At 41.6% G+C, this 26,517-nt stretch overlaps 1 protein-coding gene across 2 annotated transcripts in view; it reads right to left on the bottom strand.

The window, feature by feature from the left end:
- EBF1 (EBF transcription factor 1) overlaps positions 1 to 26,517 on the bottom strand; it is a 439,027-nt gene that overhangs the window by 94,803 nt on the left and 317,707 nt on the right. For both annotated transcript variants that reach the window (XM_069763497.1, XM_069763496.1), the window contains exons 7-8: positions 22,137 to 22,218; positions 8,762 to 8,903 (exon numbers count right to left, since the gene is read on the bottom strand). In XM_069763497.1, the coding sequence (XP_069619598.1) occupies positions 8,762 to 8,903; positions 22,137 to 22,218 (224 nt within the window). The remainder of the gene's footprint in view (positions 1 to 8,761; positions 8,904 to 22,136; positions 22,219 to 26,517) is intronic.

Genomic DNA, 26,517 nt, shown 5'->3' with positions numbered 1-26,517 from the left:
GACGGGGGATCACACAAATCTTTCCCAAAATGGGTATTCTACTCAATTTTGAGGTGTTCCTCGGTTGTCCTGAGTGCTGGACTTAAACATCCTTCTGTTATCAATCCAGATGTTGGTAAGTATAGGCGTCAATCACTGCTTAAAGGACCAAGGAAAAGCTTCCCTCATGAATACAGTGGACTCATAGCCATGACTCTTTTGCAATCTTTGCTATTGCCATATAGCATGTTATTTTTTGTGCCACTTGGGCTAACGGGATAGCAGATCTGTTCCTATGTCGCTGTCAAGGCTATGTCTTGTAGTATAGCCTTGAATGACAATGCTGATGGTTCCAGGAGCAAAAATGAGCAAAATCCAATTTAGTTCATATGCTAAGTTTTCATACTGGATAGATATCTCTTTTCACTAAGTAGGACATTATATTAATATAGAAATTTGTTAGAGGGAATCTTTTTGCTATGTTATCTGAGAGCAGCATGATGTATGGGCTGAGACTCTGATTCCGGCAATGTATAATTTCCTGGGCTACATGTGGTCATTATGTTACAATCACTGATTTCTCTGCAGCAGATCTAGCAGTGCTCAGAATGCTGAGCCCTGAATAACTCGGCCCACACCACTGATTGGCAGCTTTTGGTGTACATAAAAAGAAAGCTGCCAATCAGTGGTGGGGGCGTGGTTACACAGAACAGTAGGCTAGGAGGCACAAGACACCTAGTCCTGTAGTGATAATCTTCTGCTGATAAAACATTGACTTTATTGAAACAGAAACACAGAGCCTAGTAAGTGACATATCACTGGATTCCGGGTCTTTGCTCCTATATCATGCTGCTCTCAGATTACATAGCAAAAACCTTCTGACAGATGACTTTAGTACAAGCTTCCCATTCTTTACTTTCAAGATGCCATGACGTTTTATTTTCTCTTTTATGGCCTCGAAAAATAAAAAGCACATCACCTAAATAAAATGATGCCAAGCATGCCCACAAACAGTTGGCAGATAACCTCGAAGGGACTTTGAGCAGTCATCTGTCATCCGCAAACACATCTCTGCTGCCAAACTATGGCAGCTGCCCACATGTGCGGATCACTCGGTTGTGCCAGCATTGTTCCCGATGGGTTCAGGTGCTTCTTGATATCATCCACATTACCTTGAATTCTAATTTTACAAATGCAGATGAGTATAATGTACCAAAACTATCAATCCGCACTTTGGATTTGAAAAATTAGGGAAAAAAAACAACAAAAAAAGCCTAAAGAGTATCGTATAATACAATGGATATATCTATTCACTGCATTAATCATGTATGTAGGACCCATCTCTGCAGAAAATCCTTCGTTCTAAGAAAATATCTCGTTGCAGAAAGTAGACATATGGTATACATTTACGAGGACAGTCTGTATATGAATGTTTCCGGGCGCACTTACACGTAGGGCGTGTATGACAAAGACACAAATAATGCGGCTGATGTAGAAATGGTCCTAGTTTAGTTTCTGGGTGGATCCAGAACTCGATTCCAATTTATACACAGACCCCGAGAGACTCCAGGCTGGAGTCCAAAAAATGTTTTTCACCATTCTGTTTTTCCATTATCCTATGTTTCCAGTGGCGTTGTGGCCCTGAGGGCTTATTTAAAGATAGGTCTGTTGTAATGCAGTCACCGAGCACGCAGAAATAATATCATCTGCAGAAATCTCCGATGACAAATGATAAAAAATTACAGCTGGGTGTCACTTCCAAGGAAACAAAAAAAATTATGCTCAGGTCAAAGGGGCCTTTTTTTTTTTTTAAAAGAGCCTCAGATCCCAGGACGTAATGGAAGAAATGATTTTGAGCGCCAAAATAATATTTACGGGTGTATACTGAAATCAATCAAGAAGGAGCAAACTAGAGGGATCATAAGCTCAGCCGTAGTAAACTAAATGACTTATCCCATCCCCAAAGAGAAATGGACCCAGCTCTGAACATCCCTGAAGCACAGGATTATTTTAACCATCATTGACACTAAGAATCTCACCTTGGGTGACATCACCACGACCAGTATCGTGGTGTCCCTACAAGTTCTTGCCTAAATGTCCCAGAGGGGATAGAAGGTCTGGCATCATGCTCTCTCCCGCACCTGAAATCTGCTGCCTTGGGGTAACTCTTGACTCTGCCCTGTCCTTCAAACCACACGTCCAAACTCTTGCCACCTCCTATCGCCTCCAACTCAAAAATATTGCCAGAATTCGTCCCTTCCTCAGCCCACAATCTACCAAAACTCTTGTGCATGCCCTCATCATCTCCCACCTCGATTACTGCAACACCCTCCTCTGTGGCCTCCCCGCTAACTCTCTTGCACCGCTCCAGTCTTTCCTCAACTCTGCTGCCCGGCTATTCCACCTCCCTCCTCGCTAATCCCCTGCTTCTTCCCTCTGCAAATCCCTCCACAGGCTCCCAATTCCCCAACAAATCTAGTTCAAACTACTAACATTGATCTACAAAACCATCCGCAACCTGTCCCCTCCCTATATCTCTGAACAAATCTCCCAATATCTTCCCTCACATAGTTTTCGATCCTCCCAAGACCTCCTACTCTCCACTACACTTATTCGTTCCTCACACAACCGCCTCCAAGATTTCTCCTGAATATCTCCCATCCTCTGGAATTCCATGCCTCAACACGTCCGATTATCCACCACCCTCGGATCCTTCAGATGGAACCTGAAAACCCATCTCTTCAGGAAAGCCTACAGCCTGTAATAACCATTCTGCCGCCTCACCACCACCCGAGCTGCTGCCTCACCATCAGAGCTGCCGCCTCACCACCACCAGAGCTGCCGCCTCACCACCACCAGAGCTGCCGCCTCACCACCACCAGAGCTGCAGCTCCCCCAACCTTCTGTCTCTTGCCCATTATCCCATAGATTGTAAGTCCGCAAGGACAGGGTCCTCTCCCCTCTGTACCACTCTGTCATTGTAAATTTGTTTACTGTTAAACGATATCTATAACTCCGTACGTAACCCCTTTCTCATGTCCAGAACCATGGAATTAATGGTGCTATATAAATAAATAATAATAATAATAATACCCAAAAATGGCTGTATCCAGAGTGTATTGGTTGGTCACCCAATATTTCCAGTAAGGGTTTGATCACAAGCTTTCTTCATACCATCTGGGCGATTGTGCCCATGTCCAATCCACTGGCAAATATTGTTGCCTTAGTGGCCAGTAGATCAGTTGAGCATATTGTGAACATTCTGGTAGTCTGAAGGTTAACAATCCAGACTATTAAAATATTTTATATCAACCTACACAATTGATGTCTTTTGGCTATCAAGGGCATAGTAATTGCCGAGAAGGGGGAGGGTTGGCTCAGCAGGAGCACAATCTGCTTGCCCATAATTTTTTTTCTATGGAGCTGGAGATCATAGTCTCCACCCGAGTGTGCCAAAAACACAAGAAGCGACACATGAAAATGTGCACATGGATGCCCCTAAGGCTACGTTCACACTAGCGTTGCGCCGCCCTGCGTCGGCGACGCAACGCGCGACGCACGAAAAAACGCGCGCAAACGCGCGCAGAAACGCGCGCGTTTTGCGACGCGTGCATCGTTTTTTGACCAAAATCGGACGCACAGAAAATGCAACTTGTTGCATTTTCTTGCGTCCGACGCTAGCGTCGGAAACGACGCAAGTGTCGAAAAACGCCACCCTAAAAACGCACGCGTCCCCTATGTTAAACATAGGGGCGCGTCGCCGCTGCGTCGCCGCTGCGTCGCCGGCACAACAGCGACGCACATTGGCGGAACGCCAATGTGAACGTAGCCTAATAAACATTCCCATGTGCCTCCAGATCAAAAGGCCACAGTGAGGGCCTGGGATTTATGGGTTCTATTCACCTAAACTTGGAAAGAGTAGAGTATCCAGTATTCACCTGGTCTACCACCCCGGTGGATCTGATCGCTCAGTCTAGTTTGACTCTCCTCCCGAAGGAGAAGCGCATTGAACGTGCTCACCGGGGCAGACAAAGATATTAGAGGGTCTGTGTGAAATGGGCACCCTATTATTAATTTTTTTAGAGCCCGAGAGCTGTTCTCTAAACAAAAGTATGCTTAAGAAAGTGACAAGTGCCACAATATAAGTGAACTAGGACACGGCTAATCGTAATCCTCTCCAACGGGAAAAAGACCCCCAATAAATCTATCCTCATCCCTCCGAACCAGAAGGCCACAGTGAGGGTCAGGGACTAGTGGTCTCCCTTACCCAAAGCCAAGGAAGACCCAATCTTTCTCCCAGCATCTGCCTGGGCTCCCACTCAAGCGAAACTAGAAGCCACCCAGGTCAACTCCCCTCCCAACAGAGGAGAAGCAGGGGTTTTCAGAAGGGAGTGGAACTTGATGGTCACCTCATTAGACCGAAAAGAAGGGAACCTATAAGTTAATTGCATCCGGTGACAAAGACACACGTGCAAAGGGTGACACATAAGTGAAAAACAATTACATAAATATCTTTAATACTAACTGGACCTTCGCCCGGGAATTTAATAGTGTCCCATCCTAGCCAAAATGGTGTGTGCTTAAACAGAATGAAAATTTGAAGTGTACTGCAAAAGTGCCATAAACTCTAGTGGGTTTACCAGGCTCAGTGAGTTAAGTCACCCCAGAGTCACCACTCCTTGAGCACCACGCACTTCGGGCTCTCAAACTTACTCAACCTACTGACCTCGATCCTAGAGGGCCAGAGTCTACACTGGATGACTATATAAGCCACCTGACATACTGGCCAGCACACCGTACCCAGTGTGCATGATGTACCACTCTACTAGGGCAGCCCGAGCCAAACCCACCTTTTCGAACGATACTACACTTGATCTTAGCCAGAAGGTCGAGAAATGATGGTCTCCCTCTTATACCCCAACTAATCCTAAACCACCTACGGTAATTATTTATCTGCAATAATTGTGAATTATGAAGTTTATTAGGTTATGCCCTTACATGAAGTCTTACGGATAGTATCGATCCTACTACTTTTAGGATGACTGTGAACCCCCAAACCTATTAGGCCCCCGTGCACCAATAGTATGTTCACCCATGGGGCTCACACGGGGTCAACATCGATATCTGAAGACAACATCGATTCAATGTTTCTTAAAGTTAATGAAAAGATTATCTTCAGACTATTGAGAAGCAGATGAATGAAACACTATTCATAAGACTGAATACCCCCAAAATCCTGAGGCACCGGAGGATAATCCTTTAAAAAATTAGGTCTTTATTGCATAATATTCAAAATCGCAATAATAGGAAGACAAGACAACGTTTGGGCCACATCTGGCTTTTCTCAAGACTCAAAATAAAGCTTGAAGCTTGAGAAAGGCCAGATATGGCCGAAACGTTGCCTTGCCTTCCTATTATCGTGATTTTATTACTATTATGGAATAAAGATCTAACCTTTATGACATATGACGCCTGGACTTCCTCTTTGTGTTCAACTTGTCCGAAGGCGGAGACAGTGACACCAGCGCTGATTGGACGCCAGAGTCATGTGTCACAACGGCATGGAACGGGAGGTGACTATAGGCTTCATTATTTTATGGGGGCCAAACAATTGGATCAAGATGGGGGTTTTCCTAGTAGTGGACAACGCCTTTAAGTACTATCGAAAAGGACCTGATGACAGCGTAACCGGTATCCTTTTGAACCAAAAAATTTGAAAATAATAATAATAATTAAACGGGATGAATGATAGCGAGCTCTTCAGTTTTTTTTTTTGCCTCCTGAAGGCTATTCTATTTTATTACTTTGGATGCCTCCAGAAGAAAAAAGATTTGTCTGATGTAAATGTATTAATATCGAGCGCGCGGATAAAGAAATCGGCACAAGCAGAAGGCAGAGCGAAATAAATTGAACCGGCCATTTAAAAAGAGGAACATTTAACATCTTGTCAGTCTCCCCTCCGCCTGCCAGGACCTCTTGAGTCTGCTCGCTTTCATTTGCATAAACACTGGGAGAGAGTTCAGCGTAGCTGCTAGCGCTAATGGTACATAAAGTAATTTAGTCACTTCTCCGCGGAATGCTGTCAGGGTGACGAGTTCCCCTGCTTCCCCTTGTAGCATATTCAATCATTGAATAATAATGTAGTGCAGTCGACAGCTCAGAGGGGTCTTGCACTATCCCTGGCTGAGACTAAAGATTTCACTCCACCGGGGGAAAGAATGAGATCCGTCTGCTTCCCCTCGATGGAAATGAACGCTGTGATCTGGAGTAGTTACTGTATTTGATTAGACTTTTTTTTTTAAATCAAAAATTACCTGGAACTTCACAGAAGAAAGAAAAAAGAGTAGCAGGTTCAAAAAAAAAAAAAAAAATTCTATACAGGTTAAAAAAAAATAATAATTTCTATACAAGTTAAAAAAAATGAAATTATTTCTATACAGGTTAAAAAAATTAAATTATTTCTATACAGGTTAAAAAAATGTAAATTATTTCTATACAGGTTAAAAAAAATTTAAATTATTTCTATGCAGGTTAAAAAAAAAAATTATTTCTATACAGGTTAAAAAAATTAAATTATTTCTATACAGGTTAAAAAAAATGTAAATTATTTCTATGCAGGTTAAAAAAAATTTAAATTATTTCTATGCAGGTTAAAAAAAATAAATTATTTCTATACAGGTTAAAAAAAATGTAAATTATTTCTATACAGGTTAAAAAAAATTTAAATTATTTCTATGCAGGTTAAAAAAAATTAAATTATTTCTATACAGGTTAAAAAAATAAATTATTTCTATACGGGTTAAAAAAATTATTTCTATACAGGTTAAAAAAAATAAATTATTTCTATACAGGTTAAAAAAAATTAAATTATTTCTATACAGGTTAAAAAAATTATTTCTATACAGGTTAAAAAAAATTAAATTATTTCTATACAGGTTAAAAAAATTATTTCTATACAGGTTAAAAAAATTATTTCTATACAGGTTAAAAAAAATGAAATTATTTCTATACAGGTTAAAAAAAATGAAATTATTTCTATACAGGTTAAAAATTTTTTATTATTTCTATGCAGGTTAAAAAAAATAAATTATTTCTATACAGGTTAAAAAAAATTAATTATTTCTATACAGGTTTAAAAAAAATTAAATTATTTCTATACAGGTTAATAAAAAATTAAATTATTTCTATACAGGTTTTTTTATTTCTATAAAAATAATTGTTTGATAAGAAATCATTTTTAAATTAAATTGTACAGTTTTTGAGTGACATTATATTCTTCCATCTGTCCGCTATTTCTTGAAAGGAATCTATCACCAGGTTTTCGCTGTGAGCAGCATACTATAAGGACAGAGACTCCGATTCCAGCGATGTGTCACTTACTGGGCTGCTTGCTGTAGTTTTGATAAAATCACCATTTTATCAGAAGGAGATTATCCCTAGTAAACCTGCTGCCATGTAACCCTCCATATTTATGAGCTCTGTATAACCGCGCCCACACCACTGATTGGCTGCTTTCTGTCTATGTGTAGCGAACACAGAAAGCAGCCAATCAGTGGGGTGGGCGTGGTTTTACGCAGCTCAGTATTTAGAGATCTGATAAATCTGCACCAGATAAAACTGGGATTTTGACAAAATTGCAGCAAGCAGCTCAGTAAGTGATACATCACTGGAAATAGAATCTTTGCTTCTATATGAAGCTGATCTCAGATGGGGTAGTGAAAACTTGGTGACTGAGATAAGTGGATCTCTTGGCGAGACCACAGTCAATGTTCCAGGTCAGTAGTATATCTGGTCGTGGAAAGCAGCTGCATGAATTTTCTTACCATCCTACCTTCCAGGTGGGACTTATGATTAGCTGGGTTGCGAGACATCACCTATGACGCACATAGATGACGCCACAAATTTCACCGAATCAAACGCGCGTCGGGGAATCCTGAAGCTCAGGAAATTCGCACAGCTCCTATCCAAGGTCCAGATACTACTGACCTGGAACATGGACCTTGGTCTTGCGAAGAAATCCACTCATCTCTACAGATAAAGTATTCGATCTTTCATTTCTACCAATTTAGTTATTTTCCACAAGACATCGGGTTGACATTTTTATGCTTTAGCCACTAGAGGCACTGTTCTATTAGTGTCCAAGGATAATATTGTCCACGAGTATTGTTGGTAAATCAATATGGCTACCACGATTCGTACTCATAGATTTGTAGTCAGATGTTAACGTGTTAATAGGTACTGAATGTTCATGGAAGAATAGATTAATAAACCAAAACAGGAATGCTGAGTCTGTTTATAGGCTATATTTATTAAAGGGGCTATTCACGACTCCAATTCCCTGATCTTCCCATCGGCGACGTGACCTGTCTATAATTTTCATATTTCCGGAGGTGTCCCGTATTGGACCTATTGGCCATCTCTTCTGGCTTCAGCAATGTACAGGACCTCGTTATTGACATCACGTGAATTCACAGATGGAGAACTCAAGCAGAAGCTGTGCCTGGGGTCAGGTGCATGAAACTATGACTATGATCCCAATATTTTACTGCCAATTTATTTCACCCTGTCTGCATGAAATCTAAGCCCATCAGTTAGAGATGTCACCTAATGTATGTATATTGATTATTTACAGTGAAGCTTTCGGTTCCGATTGAGCAGTCAAGAGAGTAGAAGCTCTATGGACTATCCATCAACTTATGGGACGTGACAACGCTAGGTGGACTGTGGTCGATGAGTCAAGTAATGATACAGACATGATAAAACGACACGTGTGGTATCTTACCGTGTTCGAGATACGAGGGCGTGCCATCCGAGGGGTCCAGCCTGCGCGCCCTTCTCCCGTGCTTTGAGTTGTTGTGGACAAACATATTATCTGATACAGCCAGCACATGTCCATCCACATTGATGGTGGTGGACACCACAACCTGTAAAGCGACACCAAGATGGATGAGTAAAATGTACTCTGAAAATAACAAGGACATAAAGCAAATTTTCAGTGCAGCCCTTGCTTGCTTGACCTCTTTCTTAAAATTTCCTGCATAGATGACTTTCAGCTTTTGACTAAACTGAACGGCCTCTACCCTAGTGTGAACTGTCAGCGGTATGGTGACCAAGAAATAGCAATGGTAATATGGTACTGGATCCTCAATAAAAATCCAACGACGGTGTAAAAATTGTCAAGGCGGTTTTAATCTCAACGCGATTCGAAGTTAACAAACTTCTTCCCCAGGAGAACCATGACAGACAAACTCCTGAGGAAGAATTTTTTTAACTTCGAAACGTGTTGAGGTTAAAATTACATTGACGATTTTTACAACGCCGTTGGATCGTTATTGAGGATACAGTACCAACAGATTACCAATTTCTTCTACTTCTTGATGACCACATTGAAGCCTCAAAGCTTTTGAAGCATATAACCTTTGTTGTGGGCCTCACGACCTCACAAGGTGAGTAGTTACCTTCATCTTAATCCTACATTGTCTATCAGATGAGACCCTATTGCTTTTGTGGTGTCCCCACTGTTTCGCAATATTTTGTTGACCCTTGTGCCAACTTGTCATTTTGGTATGACCTCCATGCTGCCCAATAGTGCTCCATAACTTTTGCTTCCAACAGTAGGTGCCACTCCGAAGACAACGGTAGAGGTTACATCTCCTTAAGTCTCACAAATCTACCCTCTCGGAATTATCCTTGATGATGGACTAACAACATTTTTCATTTTCTGAATATATCACATCAGGGGTGCAACAATCTCTTTTGGAGAGGCAGGACCTTCAACTTCTGTCCCTAAAGTATAGCCGTTGGATACACTCCTATTTGCTGGGACTAACCCAGAAACATTGACCCAGTAAGATGTTAGACTCTTTTCGTATTCCATTAGGCTGTACCCCTAAGGAGTATACCCCAAGTGTATACATAAGGCTCCATTCACCTAATTGAGCACCTAAAAAGAGTCCTTTTGCCAATATCGACGGGTTCGGTCAAAAATCCAACATGTATGGGGGTCCCGGACAACTGAGTGCAGGGAAAGATGTTTGATTTCGGCCTGCCAATCGCTCTGTTCTCCCAGACATAAGCCGCTGACATAAAGATTTGGCTTTATCATAGAGAAGTATTCGAGAGACGGCCAAGGTGTCTGTGGGCTGAACGATTGGCTAAACCATTGCTTGGTTGACAACCTTATAATGTGTACAGGAAGCTATAGTCAATGAATGGAGCCCACTTTTTGAGTTCAGAGCCCTATTTTCAAACCCCATTAATCGGTAAGTTATCCCCTATTCTATGGACGCACAATATTATAACTGTGCACTTTACATTTATATATGTACTATTGGGTGCCTCATGCACCATTATCAACATTTCCGACACCAGCTAAAGCCAGAAATTAAAAACAATTGTGCCCTCCCCCAACCACAGTGCCCTAGACAGCTGCCTACTCTGCCTACCCCTTATCCTGGCCGTGTTTCTATGTTGTGACAGCTCTTAAGAATCCACACAATGTATTCCGATGTTCTGTTACTTGTACTAGCAGAGAAAGCCAGATTCGAAAGCCTCTCTGCTGTCACCACTACAAAAGATGTTACTTGTATCCTAAGGAGAGGAAAAAAACAACAACAAAAAAAAAAACCTCAGCTTCGAAACCTGCTCGGAGTTGAAAGAAGACCCCGGTTGAGTGAAAATACATTGCTTCATGTGCTCTATTTCATTTGTCGGCATAATCTGCGACTCCAGCTGATTTATTCTAAATTGTTAACCCAGTCGAGGTGCGTCGACATATCACAAATATAATAAAAAAAAGTGCTCAATAGATTATGCCAGGAAATAAGCGAGATAAAAATGTGTGTAAATTACAACGGCCATGATTATTCCTCTAAATACTTAATAAAGATAGGGGGGAAAAAAAGATGGTAAAATCTGCTCTAGTGGTGACAATGGCCCGATCTGCGGCGGGGCATGATGATGATGAATAGGAGTGCGGTAAGTAAGGGTCTGCCTGCCACTACTTTTGCAGGCGCTGGGAGATGAGTTTATTCATTTTACACCCAAATATAATAATTATCTGTTAATTGCAACCCTGTCTGGCACTTTGTGCCAACGTACACAATCCTGCAGTTTTGCTCAGTTCTTCTATAATCCACCTATTATGTTGACTAATTAACTTAGCTTGACACTGCACTCTTTCCTCCATTATCAGCTGCTGTCAGCCGCCGGCTCCCGGCAGCGAAGGAGGAGGCGAGGAGCGGGGTGGGGGACTACCGGACTGGTTTGATTGATCACCGATAGATTGACATGCAGATTCATTTAATTAGAACCACCTCACTTGAGATATGAGAGAGAGAGACCAATAGACTGGGACTAATGGATCAGTTACCTAATGCTTCAGCTGCCAGCGCTGGACTATAAAAAAAAGACAACTTTGTGGTAGTCTGGCATTCTTCCCAGGTCCCATTGTAAATCTATCAATGTAGCTGTTCTCCGCTTTGAGTGCCACGTGAAGAAGTGACACGCTTATGAGGTCATCATACTGACCCCACGCCTGCTTGCCGGGCCTGGTTTCTCACCTAATGTCACTCCGGGATATTTTTTTGACTTTTGTTTTATTACTTTAACAGTTTCAGATTCAGATTTTTTTGGGGAAATAGAAATGGTAAAAGTGCAAACTTAGGAACTTATAAAATAGAGCCTGTAGACTTGTCTACTTTGGACACATCGTAGGAAGAGAAGGACATCATGGTGAGAAGAATAGAAGGAACAAGGCGAGGAGGAGGACCAGCAACCCAATGGCTTGATACAATCAAGAGAACGTTGGAGAAGACCCTGGTGGACCTATCTAGGCTTGCACAAGATCGATTTTCCTACAGAGCATTCATCCATCATGTCACCATGGCTTGAGATCAAGCTGAAGGCCATTTTTTAAAAGAAAGACCACTGAGGAAGACCATGTAGCTGGCCTTGGACCAACACTTCTAGGGGGGCCGAGCGCTTCTGAATAATTTGTCTTATTACTAAAGGGGTTGTCCAGCCTCAGTCTTCAGTCACTCTATGTGGTTGCAGACATCTGAATCTTCACATTGTGTTCACACGGCACGTTGTGAGGATTCTTCACTGTCGGCAGTAGGAGTGGACACAAGTCATCAACTGTCTCCTCTGCTTGTTGTGCTAATGGAGGAGATTGTTCTGATAAATGCCTGCAATTTTTTTAAATAAAAATGAAGACAAATTCTCTAAAGAGATTTACATCATTTCATAGCTTTCTATTCTGGCCAGGACTGTGACAGATACGAAATATTCCAGGCAAATTTCGGCATATTCTAGTCTGAAAGGTGGCGGGATTTTTAGTCCACCCAGTAGTGGATCTTCTAGGGAAGTCCTTGTGTGAGACCTAAACATCCATATTTTACCAAACAGGTCAGAAAGCTAAACGAAGACCCCAAAGGAAGCCAATACAAACCCCGCGCAGGTATAAAACTCATGACCCCAATGCTGTTGGGTAACAGTGCTGACCACCATTTTGCCAATGCAAGGTACCCCGTTTACGAGAGTACTGGACTTTATAATGGGTCTAAATGCCATGGCACCTTATTTTTCTACATAGGAAGAGGAAAGTGATGAGGAAGCCATCGGTCTGCCCAATATTTTAGCCATAAGACCCTAACTCCTCAAAGGTGTGTTGGACCAAACTTCATGTAGAACTCTATGGTGGACCTAAGCTCGGTTCAGTAGAACCTTAATGGTAGGGGGCTTGTGGCCATAAAATATCCCATATAATCTACAAATAAAGGTGTGAATAGGTGTTAAGGGTTAATGTATAACCTGTAACCCTACTGTAAGAGGCGTAAGTTTAGGGGGTGTAAAAGCTGCCATCGCACCCGGGTCCAAGAGCCATTAGCGATCCAGTTGGTCTCTTTGGCTTATTTTTTTAATATTGGGCTCCATAGTTTCAAGTTCACAGCTAATAAAGACAGGCTCAGATTTAGTGTCCTATTAAAAATCTGATAACAAAATACAGTTTCCAGAGTCTGGTAGATCATATTTTTTATTTGTTCCCTCGTATCTTCCCATGTAGATCTTTTACACCCTCTCCACAGCGTGCAGCATTACGTCGTCTTTTACTTCTGAAATGCTAATAAAATCCTTTAAAACGATAAATATCCTGATGCTGTACAGGTACCGCGCCAAATATAGGCTGATGACATTATTCTGGATTTGCCGCTGTGATCACAAGAGGATCTTACCACGATCCCAGAATGCTTTGAGAGAAAGTAGGTTCATGACCTCGCTCACAGATCTGTCAATCAAAATCCTTCCCCTCCTCGCACTCCCAGATTCTTTGCATGATAGAGAGATTCTATCAGACAGAGGCGTCATTCAAATACAGCGGATACAATGTCAAAATACTCCGCGGTATCTGATTTCAAGAGCGCGGCTGAAGGCAGGATTATCGAAAACTCTTGTTCCATCTGTTGTAGTAGAAAAGTTGTTTTTGTAAAAAGATGAACTATGTATTATCTATCTATCTATGATAGACATTACCTATAATATTCATAACCGTTATCATCATCATGATATTTATGCATAATAAATTTAATATAATATTTAATATTGTCTGATGTATTTGTTCATGTATAACATTTATAAAAACTATCTATCCATCTATCTCATCTATTTTTTAAATTGTCAGTACTTGTGGGAAACTGTGGTGATGTTATACTGTGTGGTGGGTTTCGTGGGGACATCATACCGCATGAGGGGCTGTATGGGGATATCATACTGCGTGAGGGACTGTGTGAGTCATCATACTGGATGGAGGTCTGTGTGGGGACATCATACTGCGTGAGGGACTGTGTGAGTTATCAAACTGTGTGGCGGGCTTTGTCTGTGTGGCGGGCTTTGTGGGTTATCATACTGTGTGCAGGGCTGTGTGGGGACATCATACTGTGTGCGGGGCTGTGTGGGTTATCATACTGTGTGCAGGGCTGTGTGGGGACATCATACTGTGTGCAGGGCTGTGTGGGGACATCATACTGTGTGCAGGGCTGTGTGGGGACATCAAACTGTGTGAGTAGCTATGTGGGGACATCATACTCTATGTGAAGCTGTGTGGGAACATCATAGTGTTTGAGGAGACATCATACTGTTTGAGGGGTGTGTGGGGACATCATACAGTGTGAGGGGACTGTGGGGGCATCATACTGTGTGCAGGGCTGTGTGGGGACATCATACTGTGTGCAGGGCTGTGTGGAGACATTATACTGCATGGACAGATTTGTTGGGACACAATACACTGTGGGAGCCGTTTTGTGGGGACATCATACTGTGTAAGGGGCTGTGTGGGGACATCATACTGTGTGGGTGGTTTTGTGGGGACATCATACTGTGTGAGTAGCTATGTGGGGACATCATACTCTGTGAAGCTGTGTGGCAACATCATAGTGTTTGAGGAGACATCATACTGTTTGAGGGGTGTGTGGGGACATCATATTGTGTGGGGGGATTGTAGGGGTATCATACTGTGTGGGGACATTATACTGCATAGGCAGATTTGTTGGGACACAATACACTCTGGGAGCCGTTTTGTGGGGATATCACACTGTATGAGTAGCTGTGTGGCGACATCATACCCTGCATGAACCTCTGTGGGAACATCATAGTGTTTGAGGAGACATCACACTGTTTGAGGGCTTGGTGGGGGACATAATACTGTGTGAGGGGACTGTGGGGGCATCATATTGTGTTGGGAGCTAGTGATTGAGGTACAGGGGCTGAATAACAGAAACAGTATAATTTACGGTTGTATGTCAACTTTATAAAAAGCAGTAACTTATATGGTGCTAATTATTTGCTTCAGGTAAGAATACACGTTACAATAAATCATGGTGCATGTGCACATGGTGTCTATTAGATGCCGGCAAACCCACCAACTATTCACAGGCAAAGCAACTTCAGGAAAAAGCCGGGTGACTTTATTCCTGAAATGTTTCCGCAAGTGGTTTTACGATAGCTCTGCCACAGTCGCTTTTACATTATATCTTCACTAAGAGTGCTTGGAAGCTGCCTGAAGAATGAACATATTACTTCTTTTAACTACTCCAAGGTTTCCAAACACTGAAGCCATTAAAAGAATGTAGTGACCAAATACTGGACATGTGCACAACAATGTTGTTTTTTCATTGCTGTGTATTATGTCCATTTTTTGCTTTTCAGCGCTTTTTTAGGTGGATTGAATCCGCCTTAAAAAGACGCCGTGTGCATATAGCTTTTCAGTAGAACCCTGGTGATTTGCATCTTCCTGGAATCCATCCTTTTGACCCAGATCCTCCAGGATAGTTGACTTTACTTCTTTAAACCCAATCCAAAATTGCACTGTGTGAACAAGGCCTAATGAAACAAGAGCGTGCTTTCTCCTCAGTCTTTGGCAGTGAAAACAGTCAGTTCTCTGTTTTTTCGCATAGTATTTGGAAATTAAAAAATAATTTGAAGCTGTAGCGCAGAGCGGCACGGCGGACAGATGGTTATATTTACCGAGGGGAAGCATGTTGCTGTGTCAGTGTTTATAATTATTTGCTCTAGTGCCAGCCTGTTGTTTTCAGATAAAGTGGCATGGCTGTTTAGGAATCACCCGCAGAATGTTCACAGGAACCTGACAGTTATGTAATACTGGGGTCTGTTATAGCTTTGCGGCCAAAATGTACTGTGAGAATTTGACACTGTCAAGAGCTTGAAGGGCTTATTGATATTATTGCCAGGTTAGTGGGCACAGTACATCCCCTGGGTGCTGGCATCCCACCCTAAGCCACTGAGCTATAGAGGTTGCAGAGGTAACAGTGCCATCCAGAAGACTCTCCTAACCCACAAAGAGAAGCCAGTGGTACAAATTGCACATAGCGAATGGGGACAAATTTTACATTGGGACTCAGGAGCTTCAGGTTCTTCCTCTAGTTGAAAGGACATCCAAACCATTGAGGTTACTCATGTAGCTACTGTAGAGTCCATTGCAAGGTAAGACTCAAAATAAGGAATCTGACATCTGATACATAGTGCCCAAATAAATTCAGCCATGTATGTAAGGTAAGACTCAAAATAAGGAATCTGACAGCTGATACATAGTGCCCAAATAAATTCAGCCATGTATGTTTTATTCTGAAATGCTGAGGCTGGAGACCATGCCGCTCAGGAAACTATTCCTAAATTTCAACCCTATCCAACACCTTAGGATGCAATAGAATGGAGATTGTGAGCCCAACCTCTCCTCCAACATCAGTGTCTGGCCTCATAAATGCTCTTCTGGATGAAGGGACAAAAATCCCAAGGCAGATCTCCAAAATCTTGTAGGTAGAAAGTCCATTCCCCTCTAATGACTAATCCTAAACTTCAACCTCATCAGACACTTTGAGATGAACCAACATCACTGTCTGACCTGGATGAATGGGTGAAAATTCAGACAGATACCTCCAAAATCTTGTAGAAAGTCCATGCTTCTCGGGTGACTAGTCCTAAACTTCAGCCCCATCCAACATCTGTGGGATGAACTAAAGTGGAGATTGTGAGACTGATCCTATACTAAAACATCAGAGTCTGACCTCACAAATGTTCTTCTGGATGAAGGGGCAAAAATTCTCAGAGACTTCCAAAATCACCTTGGGTCACTAGTTCTAAACCTAAACTACATCCAACACCTTTGGGATTACCAAGAATGGAGATTGATATTGGAGGATAGGATCTGGCTCACAAATACTTACTTCACAAATTCTCTTCTGGATAATTGGACAAAAAGTTTCACAAACGCTTCCAAAATGTTGTAGAACATCCATACCACTTGGGTGATTAGTCCAAAATGTTTGGGATGACCTAGAACAGAGATTGTAGGGCCCGGCTTCTCCTCCAACATCAGAGTCTGACCTCATAAATGGTCTTCTGGACGAAGGGGCAAAAAGTTCGACAGACACATCTTGTAGAAAGTCTTCCCCGAAGGGTGGAAGCTGTTATATCTTCAAATGGGAAACCAAGTCTATATTGCTCATGGTCTTGCAATTGGATGTGATAAAAGCTCCAGTAGATTTAATATGCAGGTGGCCAAGTAAGCTCCCAGGGCTTAGTCTCGGTGGTAGCTGCATTGTCTGCACGCTCTTGCCAGCCATTTTGCCATTGTACAGACAATGATAAATCACCGGCGTTCCGCAGCATGACATACAGCGATATGATCTCACTTTGCGTTAGTTAACACCTTGTAATAAACAGGTCATTAGCCTTATGATCAGATAGACATCAGGCACCTTCCTCGCCATGGAAATGATGAAGACAGCGACAAGGCTTGTGCCACTCTTTGCATTGGCTGCAGCCTTCTAAATCATTTATTATGGAATTATCTGGGACTGCTGACTTAATGGCGCTTGCCTACGAAGCTGAGGGTACTTCCTGAGCATGGGAGAACATGATTAATTCCGGGGGGGGAAAAAATGCAAAGGTCACCCTAATTGACATGACCTACGTAATTAAGCAATCCCTGTTTACACGTCGCGAGACGGCACTGCTGTGAAGATGGCACTCCTGACAGAATGTCGTTACGGGTCCAGGATCATGTCGCTGCCACTCACCTACACAGATCTCTGCCCGCGGAGAACACTCATGGACCCGGCATCCTCTGAGACATGGCTCATGACTGGAGAATGCCAGCAGGGTGACACGGATCTAATAACAATAGCCATTTGCTTGTAATTATACAGGTGCGCCAGCACCGTGATCGTAATCTAGATTAAAAGCCAGAGCATGCTTCTAATATAGAATAACATTAATCATGGCTTGAAACAGACAGACCACCTTTTCATAGTGACAACCTTAGACTAATAAGACTGGCGCTACCCTGAGACCTCATTCCCCCGCCTCTGTTCTGCCGAGAGAGTGCAATCGGGTAATGAACAATTAACAGTGCATCAGGCTTCAAGCCCTGGAGGTAATATAAACACAACATCTCGTTTCGATGGTCCAGGAACCTATAAGTAGGAAAATTCCTTTACGATGACAGTAAACAGTGCGGCGTCTTCTGCAAATAGGCAAAAATTTTGTCAAAAATTCTAGAATTTGCAAAGGATGGGAAAGTAGATTCCGTCATGGTCAGATTACAACCATGGATGATGCTAAGCAAGGAGGTCAAGACTGAAAAGAACATACCAGTTCCGATTGTTGACTCATATTGAGTTACCCATTGAGATAGGATTTCACATTACCCCCAGGAGCCACCTTATGATAAAGGATGGATTATGACTTGAGCACTAGGTATACAAGTCTACGGTGGCTCAGTAGGATCCAGGACGTGAATCTAACCAAGGGCAACATCTGCATGGAGTTTGCATTTTCCCACCTCGTTTGTTTCTTCTGGATACTCCGGTTTCCTTTCCCCCTCTGAAATAAGGAAAAATCGGATTGAGAGCTATGAGCAGTGGAGACGGCCCCAGCTTTTCTTATTTTACCTGGGCGACTTGAACAAAACCCTTTAATAAAGATGCCTTCTGTCACTTTTAAGACCCCCAAGAAGAGTTGAGCAAAAATATTTGCACTGCCCTAGTCCGGCATCCAGTCCAGTCCTCCATGGTATGCAAACCTCTGTGTGAACATATCTTCAGTGTGTGCAGACAGATTTATTCCAAACTGCAAATATTATCACGTACCCAATGGAAAAGTGACAATTTTTAGTTCGGTATTGGGCTCACCAATTTTGTCTCCTGTTCTCCGATGTCTACACAACCGGTCCAGGGGGAGTTGAAGGTAGTTGGTGGGGTATGTCTTCTTTAAAAAAAATGCATACTAAGGGAATTCTGAGTTAATACACCCTCTGCTAATGAGGAAAGCAGCTACCATGAGATCTAGCATGTCCATAGACTACCGAGACTGATTTCAATTTGAACTGTGCAATGCTTCTTTTCACCTGCGGGGGCACTGCTGGAAAATCGAATACTTACTGATGAGTTATCTCACACTGAAGAGACGATCAATGAAGGACAACTTCTGGAAACAGTGCATTATTTAAAAAAGGGGTATGTATGATGGGGATAACCTTTAATTGCCCCTAATGCTGTATATCCTTATTCCATTCTTATGGAAAGGCCCCATAAATTCCCAGTTAAGAACAAATGACACTTTATAGAGGCCTGTCTTTAATTGCGTACTGTAGTAATGACACGTGGTAATGGAGTCAGCGGGGTCCTTCGCATATTTTCCACTCTCTAAACGTTTAACATTTGAAAAACTGCATAGGTTGTGAAACGAGGCCAAATTACGAGCCGCTCGCATGTAAGAGGAAGGCGAAATGGATTTTAAATGGACTACCGATGATGTCATGCCCATTTAGATTCCCAGCACCTGCTTTGATCTCCAGCAAATTAAAATATTACATTTTTGTTGTAGTTTGCAATTTAATTAACTGCACTAATTGAATTTTCCTAAGTGGCTGAATATGTAGGGGAAAGTCTTCAATGTGTTATGGTGAGGTCCATTTAGAATGGTGGCTCACATACGTAGAAAAAATTCTAGCATAATGCATTTATATACACAGTACAGACCAAAAGTTTGGGCACACCTTCTCATTTAAAGATTTTTTCTGAATTTTCATAACTATGAAAATTGTAGATTCACACTAAAGGCATCAAAACTATGAATTAACACATGTGGAATTATATACGGTACTTAACAAAAAAGTGTGAAACAACTGAAAATATGTCTTATATTCTAAGTTCTTCAAAGTAGCCACCTTTTGCTTTGATGACTGCTTTTATATTAGTTATGTTTACTTTATGACCTTTCTCTTTGGTCTACTTTTAACCAGATCCTACTTCCCATTAATATGCTCTTACTTTCAAGTGATATAAACACGGCTTTTTCGCAGACTGTGGTGTTGTTTATTTTTAGCTCCTGTGCCTCTTGGTTCCTAAGTATATATGTTTTGCAGCTTCCTCATTTCGGCAGTTCTCTGCCACCTTCCCCCAAGGCCACTGCCCTCTGCTGTTCTCCACATTAGGTTTCACAAGTGGCCCTGCCTGCCTTCATTACATAATCTGCCTGGGTTTATATAAGGCCCACCAAGACACACACTTCTAGGCACATGTGTGAGGTCTTAAATAGGCCTAGGTTTAAAAACCATTATTTTTATTATATCATTTTTAGTCATCAGTGTACCAATAAATGACCACTGACCTAGATCTTGGGATCCCTTGTGGTCAGCAGAAAATGTCCATTACAAGTGGCTTTTCCCAATGAAGGGACCTGTATGAAACATAAGGTCTCTACAAGGCCACAAAAGGATCCTGGATAATAATTGGGCTATCCTTAGGAAGGAGTCACTCTATGAAGACAGTACCAGTGTTGCGGGAAACTTATCAGGTTTAGGACAGAGTCCTAAAAATTGCAATACTTTTACACATAAGTCAGGCTGGGCATAGGGGTGTGCAAACTCAGAAGTTGCACATATAAGCTGCCCATCCTGAACGGGTCACTTTTGATTGTCCTGCACCATTGGTTTGTAACCACCACAAATCTTAATGTGTGCTGTATACAGCGTTATTTAGCTGGCACTGTTATCAATTAACATATTTTTGGACCAGTTATTTGGTCACTGTGTGGTGGTATTTTAGTTTTGCTGTATAGAAGGGTTATTTAGCTGGCACTGATTGCACTGTTATCAATTCACATATTATTTTTGGAGCAGTTATTTGGTCACTATGTGGTGGTATTTTTGTTTTGCTGTATAGCAGGGTTATTTAGCTGGCACTGTTGGCACTGTTATCAATTAACATTATTGTTGGAGCAGTTATTTGGTCACTGTGTGGTGGTATTTTTGTTTTGCTGTATAGAAGGGTTATTTAACTGGCACTGTTGGCACTGTTATCAATTCACATATTATTTTTGGAGCAGTTATTTGGTCACTATGTGGTGGTATTTTTGTTTTGCTGTATATCAGGGTTATTTAGCTGACACTGTTGGCACTGTTATCAATTAACATATTATTTTTGGAGCAGTTATTTGGTCACTGTGTGGTGGTATTTTAGTTTTGCTGCATAGCAGGGTTATTTAGCTGACACTGTTGGCACTGTTATCAATTAAAATTATTTTTGGAGCAGTTATTTGGTCACTGTGTGGTGGTATTTTAGTTTTGCTGCATAGCAGGGTTATTTAGCTGACACTGTTGGCACTGTTATCAATTAAAATTATTTTTGGAGCAGTTATTTGGTCACTGTGTGGTGGTATTTTTGTTTTGCTGTATAGCAGGGTTATTTAGCTGGCACTGTTGGCTCTGTTATCAATTAACATATTATTTTTGAAGCAGTTATTTGGTCACTGTGTGGTGGTATTTTTGTTTTGCTGTATAGCAGGGTTATTTAGCTGGCACTGTTATCAATTAACATATTATTTTTGGAGCAGTTATTTGGTCACCATGTGGTGGTATTTTTTGTTCTTCCATTGTGTTTCACTGCTACATAAGCACTAAGGTATATTATTTTGCAGTATCAGTTGCGGTGGCGAGTGTACGGTGGCATTATGTGAGCACCATAAGGTATGGTGCTTTTTCTTAGGTACTGTTTGGTGTGGTTTATATGGACACTGTACCACCAATACTATCCAACTTAAAACTGATCTTGTACTTTGGCGACACCATACAGCAATACATCATACATTTCAGTGCAAAATAATTTGAAGACAACCTCCCTTCTATTAAAGGAATATTCCCATCTCTATTATCCTATTCCAATATGTAGTATATGTAATAATAATAATAATATTAGCAAATACTTTCAACTAGAAATATAGTATAGTTCTTCTGATTTGCTATGTTGCTTAACCTCATGTGCAGGGCCTTGCAGTAGCTTAGGTATCTATGATTACAACCAATAACTAACTGTCACTATATGAGTGGTCGTAACCATGAATACCTAAGCTACTGCAATGCCCTGCAGATGGGGTAAGCGCTTTAGCTAATCAGAAGAACTACTCTACATTTCTAATTGGAGATATTTGCTATTATTATTATTATTACTACCCCTACTACATATTGGGAAAGAATCTTGGAGATGGTAATAACCTTTTAAGTTATTAAATAATGACAAATAGGTAAAAAAGCATATTGTCATTTTTTTACATTTTCAATTAAACTATTAAAATTTTTTTACCTGGAATCTGCGCATGTCTCTCGGGTTTCCAGCATTCTTCAGACAATTTTGGTTACACTTTAGAAAGAATTTTAGGAAGAATCTATAAATGAGAAAAAAGAGAAACATAAGAATTTTTTTTTTAATGCTATCCATAAATAATTTTTTTTTTTAAATCTACACACAATATAACCAGATAATTCTTCCTTCCGTACTAACATGTAGAACTTTTTTCCCAAATTACCGTATTTAAATTGTCTTGGAAGAAAAACAAAAAGTCGCAAGTTACCGAGGAAAATGATGAAAAAAATTATTCGGAAAATCTTTAAATTATGAAAGACGGTTTTAAAGCTTTAAGAATAATTAAAAAAAGAATAAAGATAAAAGTGCACAACAAATGATTTGGATATGCCATGTTGCGGAGAAATGGATACCATTGTTTTATTTTTTTCATAAATCAATAGTACACGTGTAAAATCACAAAATTTCTAAGATGTCTTATTTGAAAAATTAATTTCTTTTTCTTCCTAGACTAAAAAAGAAGCAGATTTCTCTGATCAGATATATTACACAGTTGTTTATTTTAATATTTACTAAGGGAATCTGTCAGCATGATTTTGCTATGCAACCTGACAGCGGCATGATGTGGGGACAGAGACCCTGATTCCAGTGATGTATCACTTAGTTTACTGGATGCAGCAGTTATAATACAATCACAGTTTTTCCTGCTGCAGATCTAGCAGAGCTCTGAATGCTGAGCTGGGTATAACCCAGCCCACACCACTGATTGGCTGCTTTCACTTTGTGTAGTCACAGAAAGTGACCAATCAGTGCTGGGGGCGTGGTTGGACCAGCAGGCACAAGACAACTAGTCCTGTAGTGATAATCTCCTGCTGATAAAACACTGATTTAAAACGCAGCCTAGTAAATGATAAATTGCTGGAATTTTTGTCTCAGCCTCTGTTTCCTAGGAACTCTATTTCACTATATCTATAGATCCCAATATTGGTTGACTCACTAGTATATAACATTGGTAAGTAGCTTGTTGACTTAGGGATGGAAGTGGATGCATTTTATATTAATAATGACACAAAATAAACAATAAATCTATAAATATTAATAAACATTTGATTGACCAATGACTCTTGTCGACAAAGTGGATTATAGCAGATTAGGTGTCTTACAGGACTGGTGACAATTACAGGGTAGTGACAAGACAAGTAGCCATCGCTGCCAAGAGCTAAGGAAAACGGGAAAGGTTGGCATCCTCCTCGCGAAAGAAACCAGTAAGCATGGGGGATATCGTCCTCTCCGGCACGGCGGCGTTGCTGTCAGCGCTCTCTCATTCACAGCCCAACACATAAAGTGCACTGACACCAGATACTCCATTTATCCACAGAGTGAGGTGAGGATCCTTGGCAGAAAGCTGCGCCCTCGTCCCCCTCCTGCAGCCTTGACTTGGCTGTCAGCAGAATGTCTCCATCACACGGAGTAGTCTCGAGCCGCCATAACGAAGCATTACAGGAGCGTCATCTTTAAGCGATGACGATTTTTATTTCTCTTTTTTATTGGATTCTATATTATGTTTGTTTTATTTACATATTAACCCCTTGATCACTGGGCAATTTTCCGTTTTTGTGCTTTCGTACTTTTTCCCCCCTCCCCCCTTTTGTTATTTATCTCCCCACAGCGACATATGGGGGCTTTTTTCTCAGATCAGTTCAATTACAGCTATACCAAACGTATGTGTCACTTGCTCAGCACTTAGCTGTAGATTCAATATAATCAGTGTTTTATCAGCAGGAGATTATCACTGCAGGACTAGGTGTCTCATGCCGACCAGTCCAGTTAATCTGAGTAACTCCGCCTCCATCACTGATTGGCAGCTTGCTAATAGTGTACGCAGGAAGCTGCCAATCGAAGCTCTAGTCCCCGCGGCTGCATGTCTCGCGGCTGTTCGACAGCCACAACACATGGAGGGAATTTCCTGTTTGTTAGGTAATGTGCATGTGTTGTGGCTGTCCATCAGCTGCTAGACATACAGCCGCGGGGACTCGAACATAGTATTCGAGCACGCCGAAGACACACGGTTAGCTCCGATAACACCTTACCCGAGCATGGTCGCTCATCACTAGTCCCTAGAACTTCATGGAAACACGGTTCCATGTAGAAATCGGACCGCACTCAGATGACATCCGATTGTCACAGGCTCTCAGAATGGAGAAGGTGGAGACATTTTTATTTTTATTTCTCTACGTATGAGAAACTAGGATGACACTTGGTCCAAATTTTGACCAAACTCTGATTAGAGACTGATCACAATAATCGATCTTTTTTGGAAAAATCGTACGACTAACAAATGCTTAAACCGAAGTCCTTGTGCAATGTTATGTGACGGTGAGAGACCCTCCACCGAAGTCCTAGTGCAACGTTATGTGACGGTGAGACACCCTCCACCGAAGTCCTTGTGCAACGTTATGTGATGGTTAGAGACCCTCCACCGAAGTCCTTGTGCAACGTTATGTGATGGTGAGAGACCCTCCACCGAAGTCCTTGTGCAACGTTATGTAACGGTTAGAGACCCTCCACCTAAGTCCTTGTGCAATGTTATGTAACGGTTAGAGACCCTCCACCGAAGTCCTTGTGCAATGTTATGTGACGGTGAGAGACCCTCCACCGAAGTCCTAGTGCAATGCTATGTGACGGTGAGACACCCTCCACCGAAGTCCTTGTGCAACGTTATGTGATGGTTAGAGACCCTCCACCGAAGTCCTTGTGCAACGTTATGTGATGGTGAGAGACCCTCCACCGAAGTCCTTGTGCAACGTTATGTAACGGTTAGAGACCCTCCACCTAAGTCCTTGTGCAATGTTATGAAATGGTTAGAGACCCTCCACCTAAATCCTTGTGCAATGTTATGAGATGGTTAGAGACCCTCTAATATTGCGTTTCCCATATTAACCCTCCGCGATTTATAAAAAGAAGTTATGACCGGACTGACGTAGCTCCCCCCCCCCCGTTATCTATCCTCAATGCTCCAGATTCAATGTGCATTTGCGTCTCTGCTCTTCATGCCGAGTGAGGGGTCACCGCCTCGCGAGAAATGTGACGGGCCCACTACTTTATTATCACATTAGCACAGGGAAGAAGCCACATAATTAACAGAACTTATCTTCATTTACTTGCTGAAAGCTGTAATATTCAATCATGCGCTACTGCCTAATTGCTTTGTCTGCCTTTAACCGTTTTTTTTCACAACATGAGATACGAGACCGGGGCAGCGTTGTGATCCGATGGCAGATCCTTGTAAGACTTCTTCCCAATAATATAGGATTAGCGCGACCATTCATGGATCTGATACCCGGATCGGTATTCCAGGATCGACAAGTATATCAGGAAAAAAAAACACTGATATCATGGAAATGTTTCTGATCACACTGATCGTGGTTACAGGGATTATCCTGGACTGTCAGTAGAAACAGTCAGCCTGAAATGGCTGATCACTGAGAACAATAGAGTGCATTCAACTGCATTGCAGATGGGAAGAATGACTTTAGGTAAAATTTCCCTTTAAAAGAAACCAGTCAGCAGGTTTTTGCTATATAACCTGAGAGCAACATAATATAGGGCAAGAAATCCTGATTCAATTGATGTGTCACTTGCTGGGCTGCTTGGTGCAGTTTTCATAGAATCCCAGTTTTGTCTGATGAAGATGTAACAGAGCTAATACTTTAGGACTGTGTATAACCCCACCCACATCCCTAATTGGCAGCTTCCTATGTACAGTGCTATCAAGCATCCAATCAGTGGTGGGGGCGGGGTTATACAAATGAGCTAGACTGCTGTACATGTGAGACCTAGTCCTGCAGTGATAATCTCCTGCTGTTAAGTACTGATTATATTGAAACACCAATACACAGCCTAGTAAGTGACACATCGCTGGAATCTTTGTGTGCTTATTCTTCAGGATAAACCCGCACTTATATTTATGTCGTATTTTTTTACCTCTTTAATCCAAAATTGAAAAAATAAGATCAGAGATCAGAGTGGAGCTTCTTGTGCCGACCATGGAGCCCATTTGGTCCTGACTATTGTCTGTATATAGATACAGGGCTCCTTATATTGGTCTAAGACCAAAGCACAAATGTTCACTTAGAGAGGACGTGGGGGGAGATAGAGAAGATGGCGGATTGGGGGGAGGGGACTGGCTTGGGAGAGTGTGATTCAGAGCCTAGAAACACTTTCACATGTAATCTCACCGTTAAATTATTCATATCCCTATAAATTGTTGGGCTTGTGGCTCTGGCTACTGTTTTATCCTCTATTATTTAGTAGAACAAATCAACTCAACGGTTGAGTTATCACCAATTATTATCACTCCCCCCAAAAAAATTACTGGCTG

This window comes from Ranitomeya imitator, chromosome 4 (assembly GCF_032444005.1).
Source record: "Ranitomeya imitator isolate aRanImi1 chromosome 4, aRanImi1.pri, whole genome shotgun sequence".
Lineage (NCBI taxonomy): Eukaryota > Metazoa > Chordata > Amphibia > Anura > Dendrobatidae > Ranitomeya > Ranitomeya imitator.
This window is presented reverse-complemented; position numbering and strand designations above follow the sequence as displayed.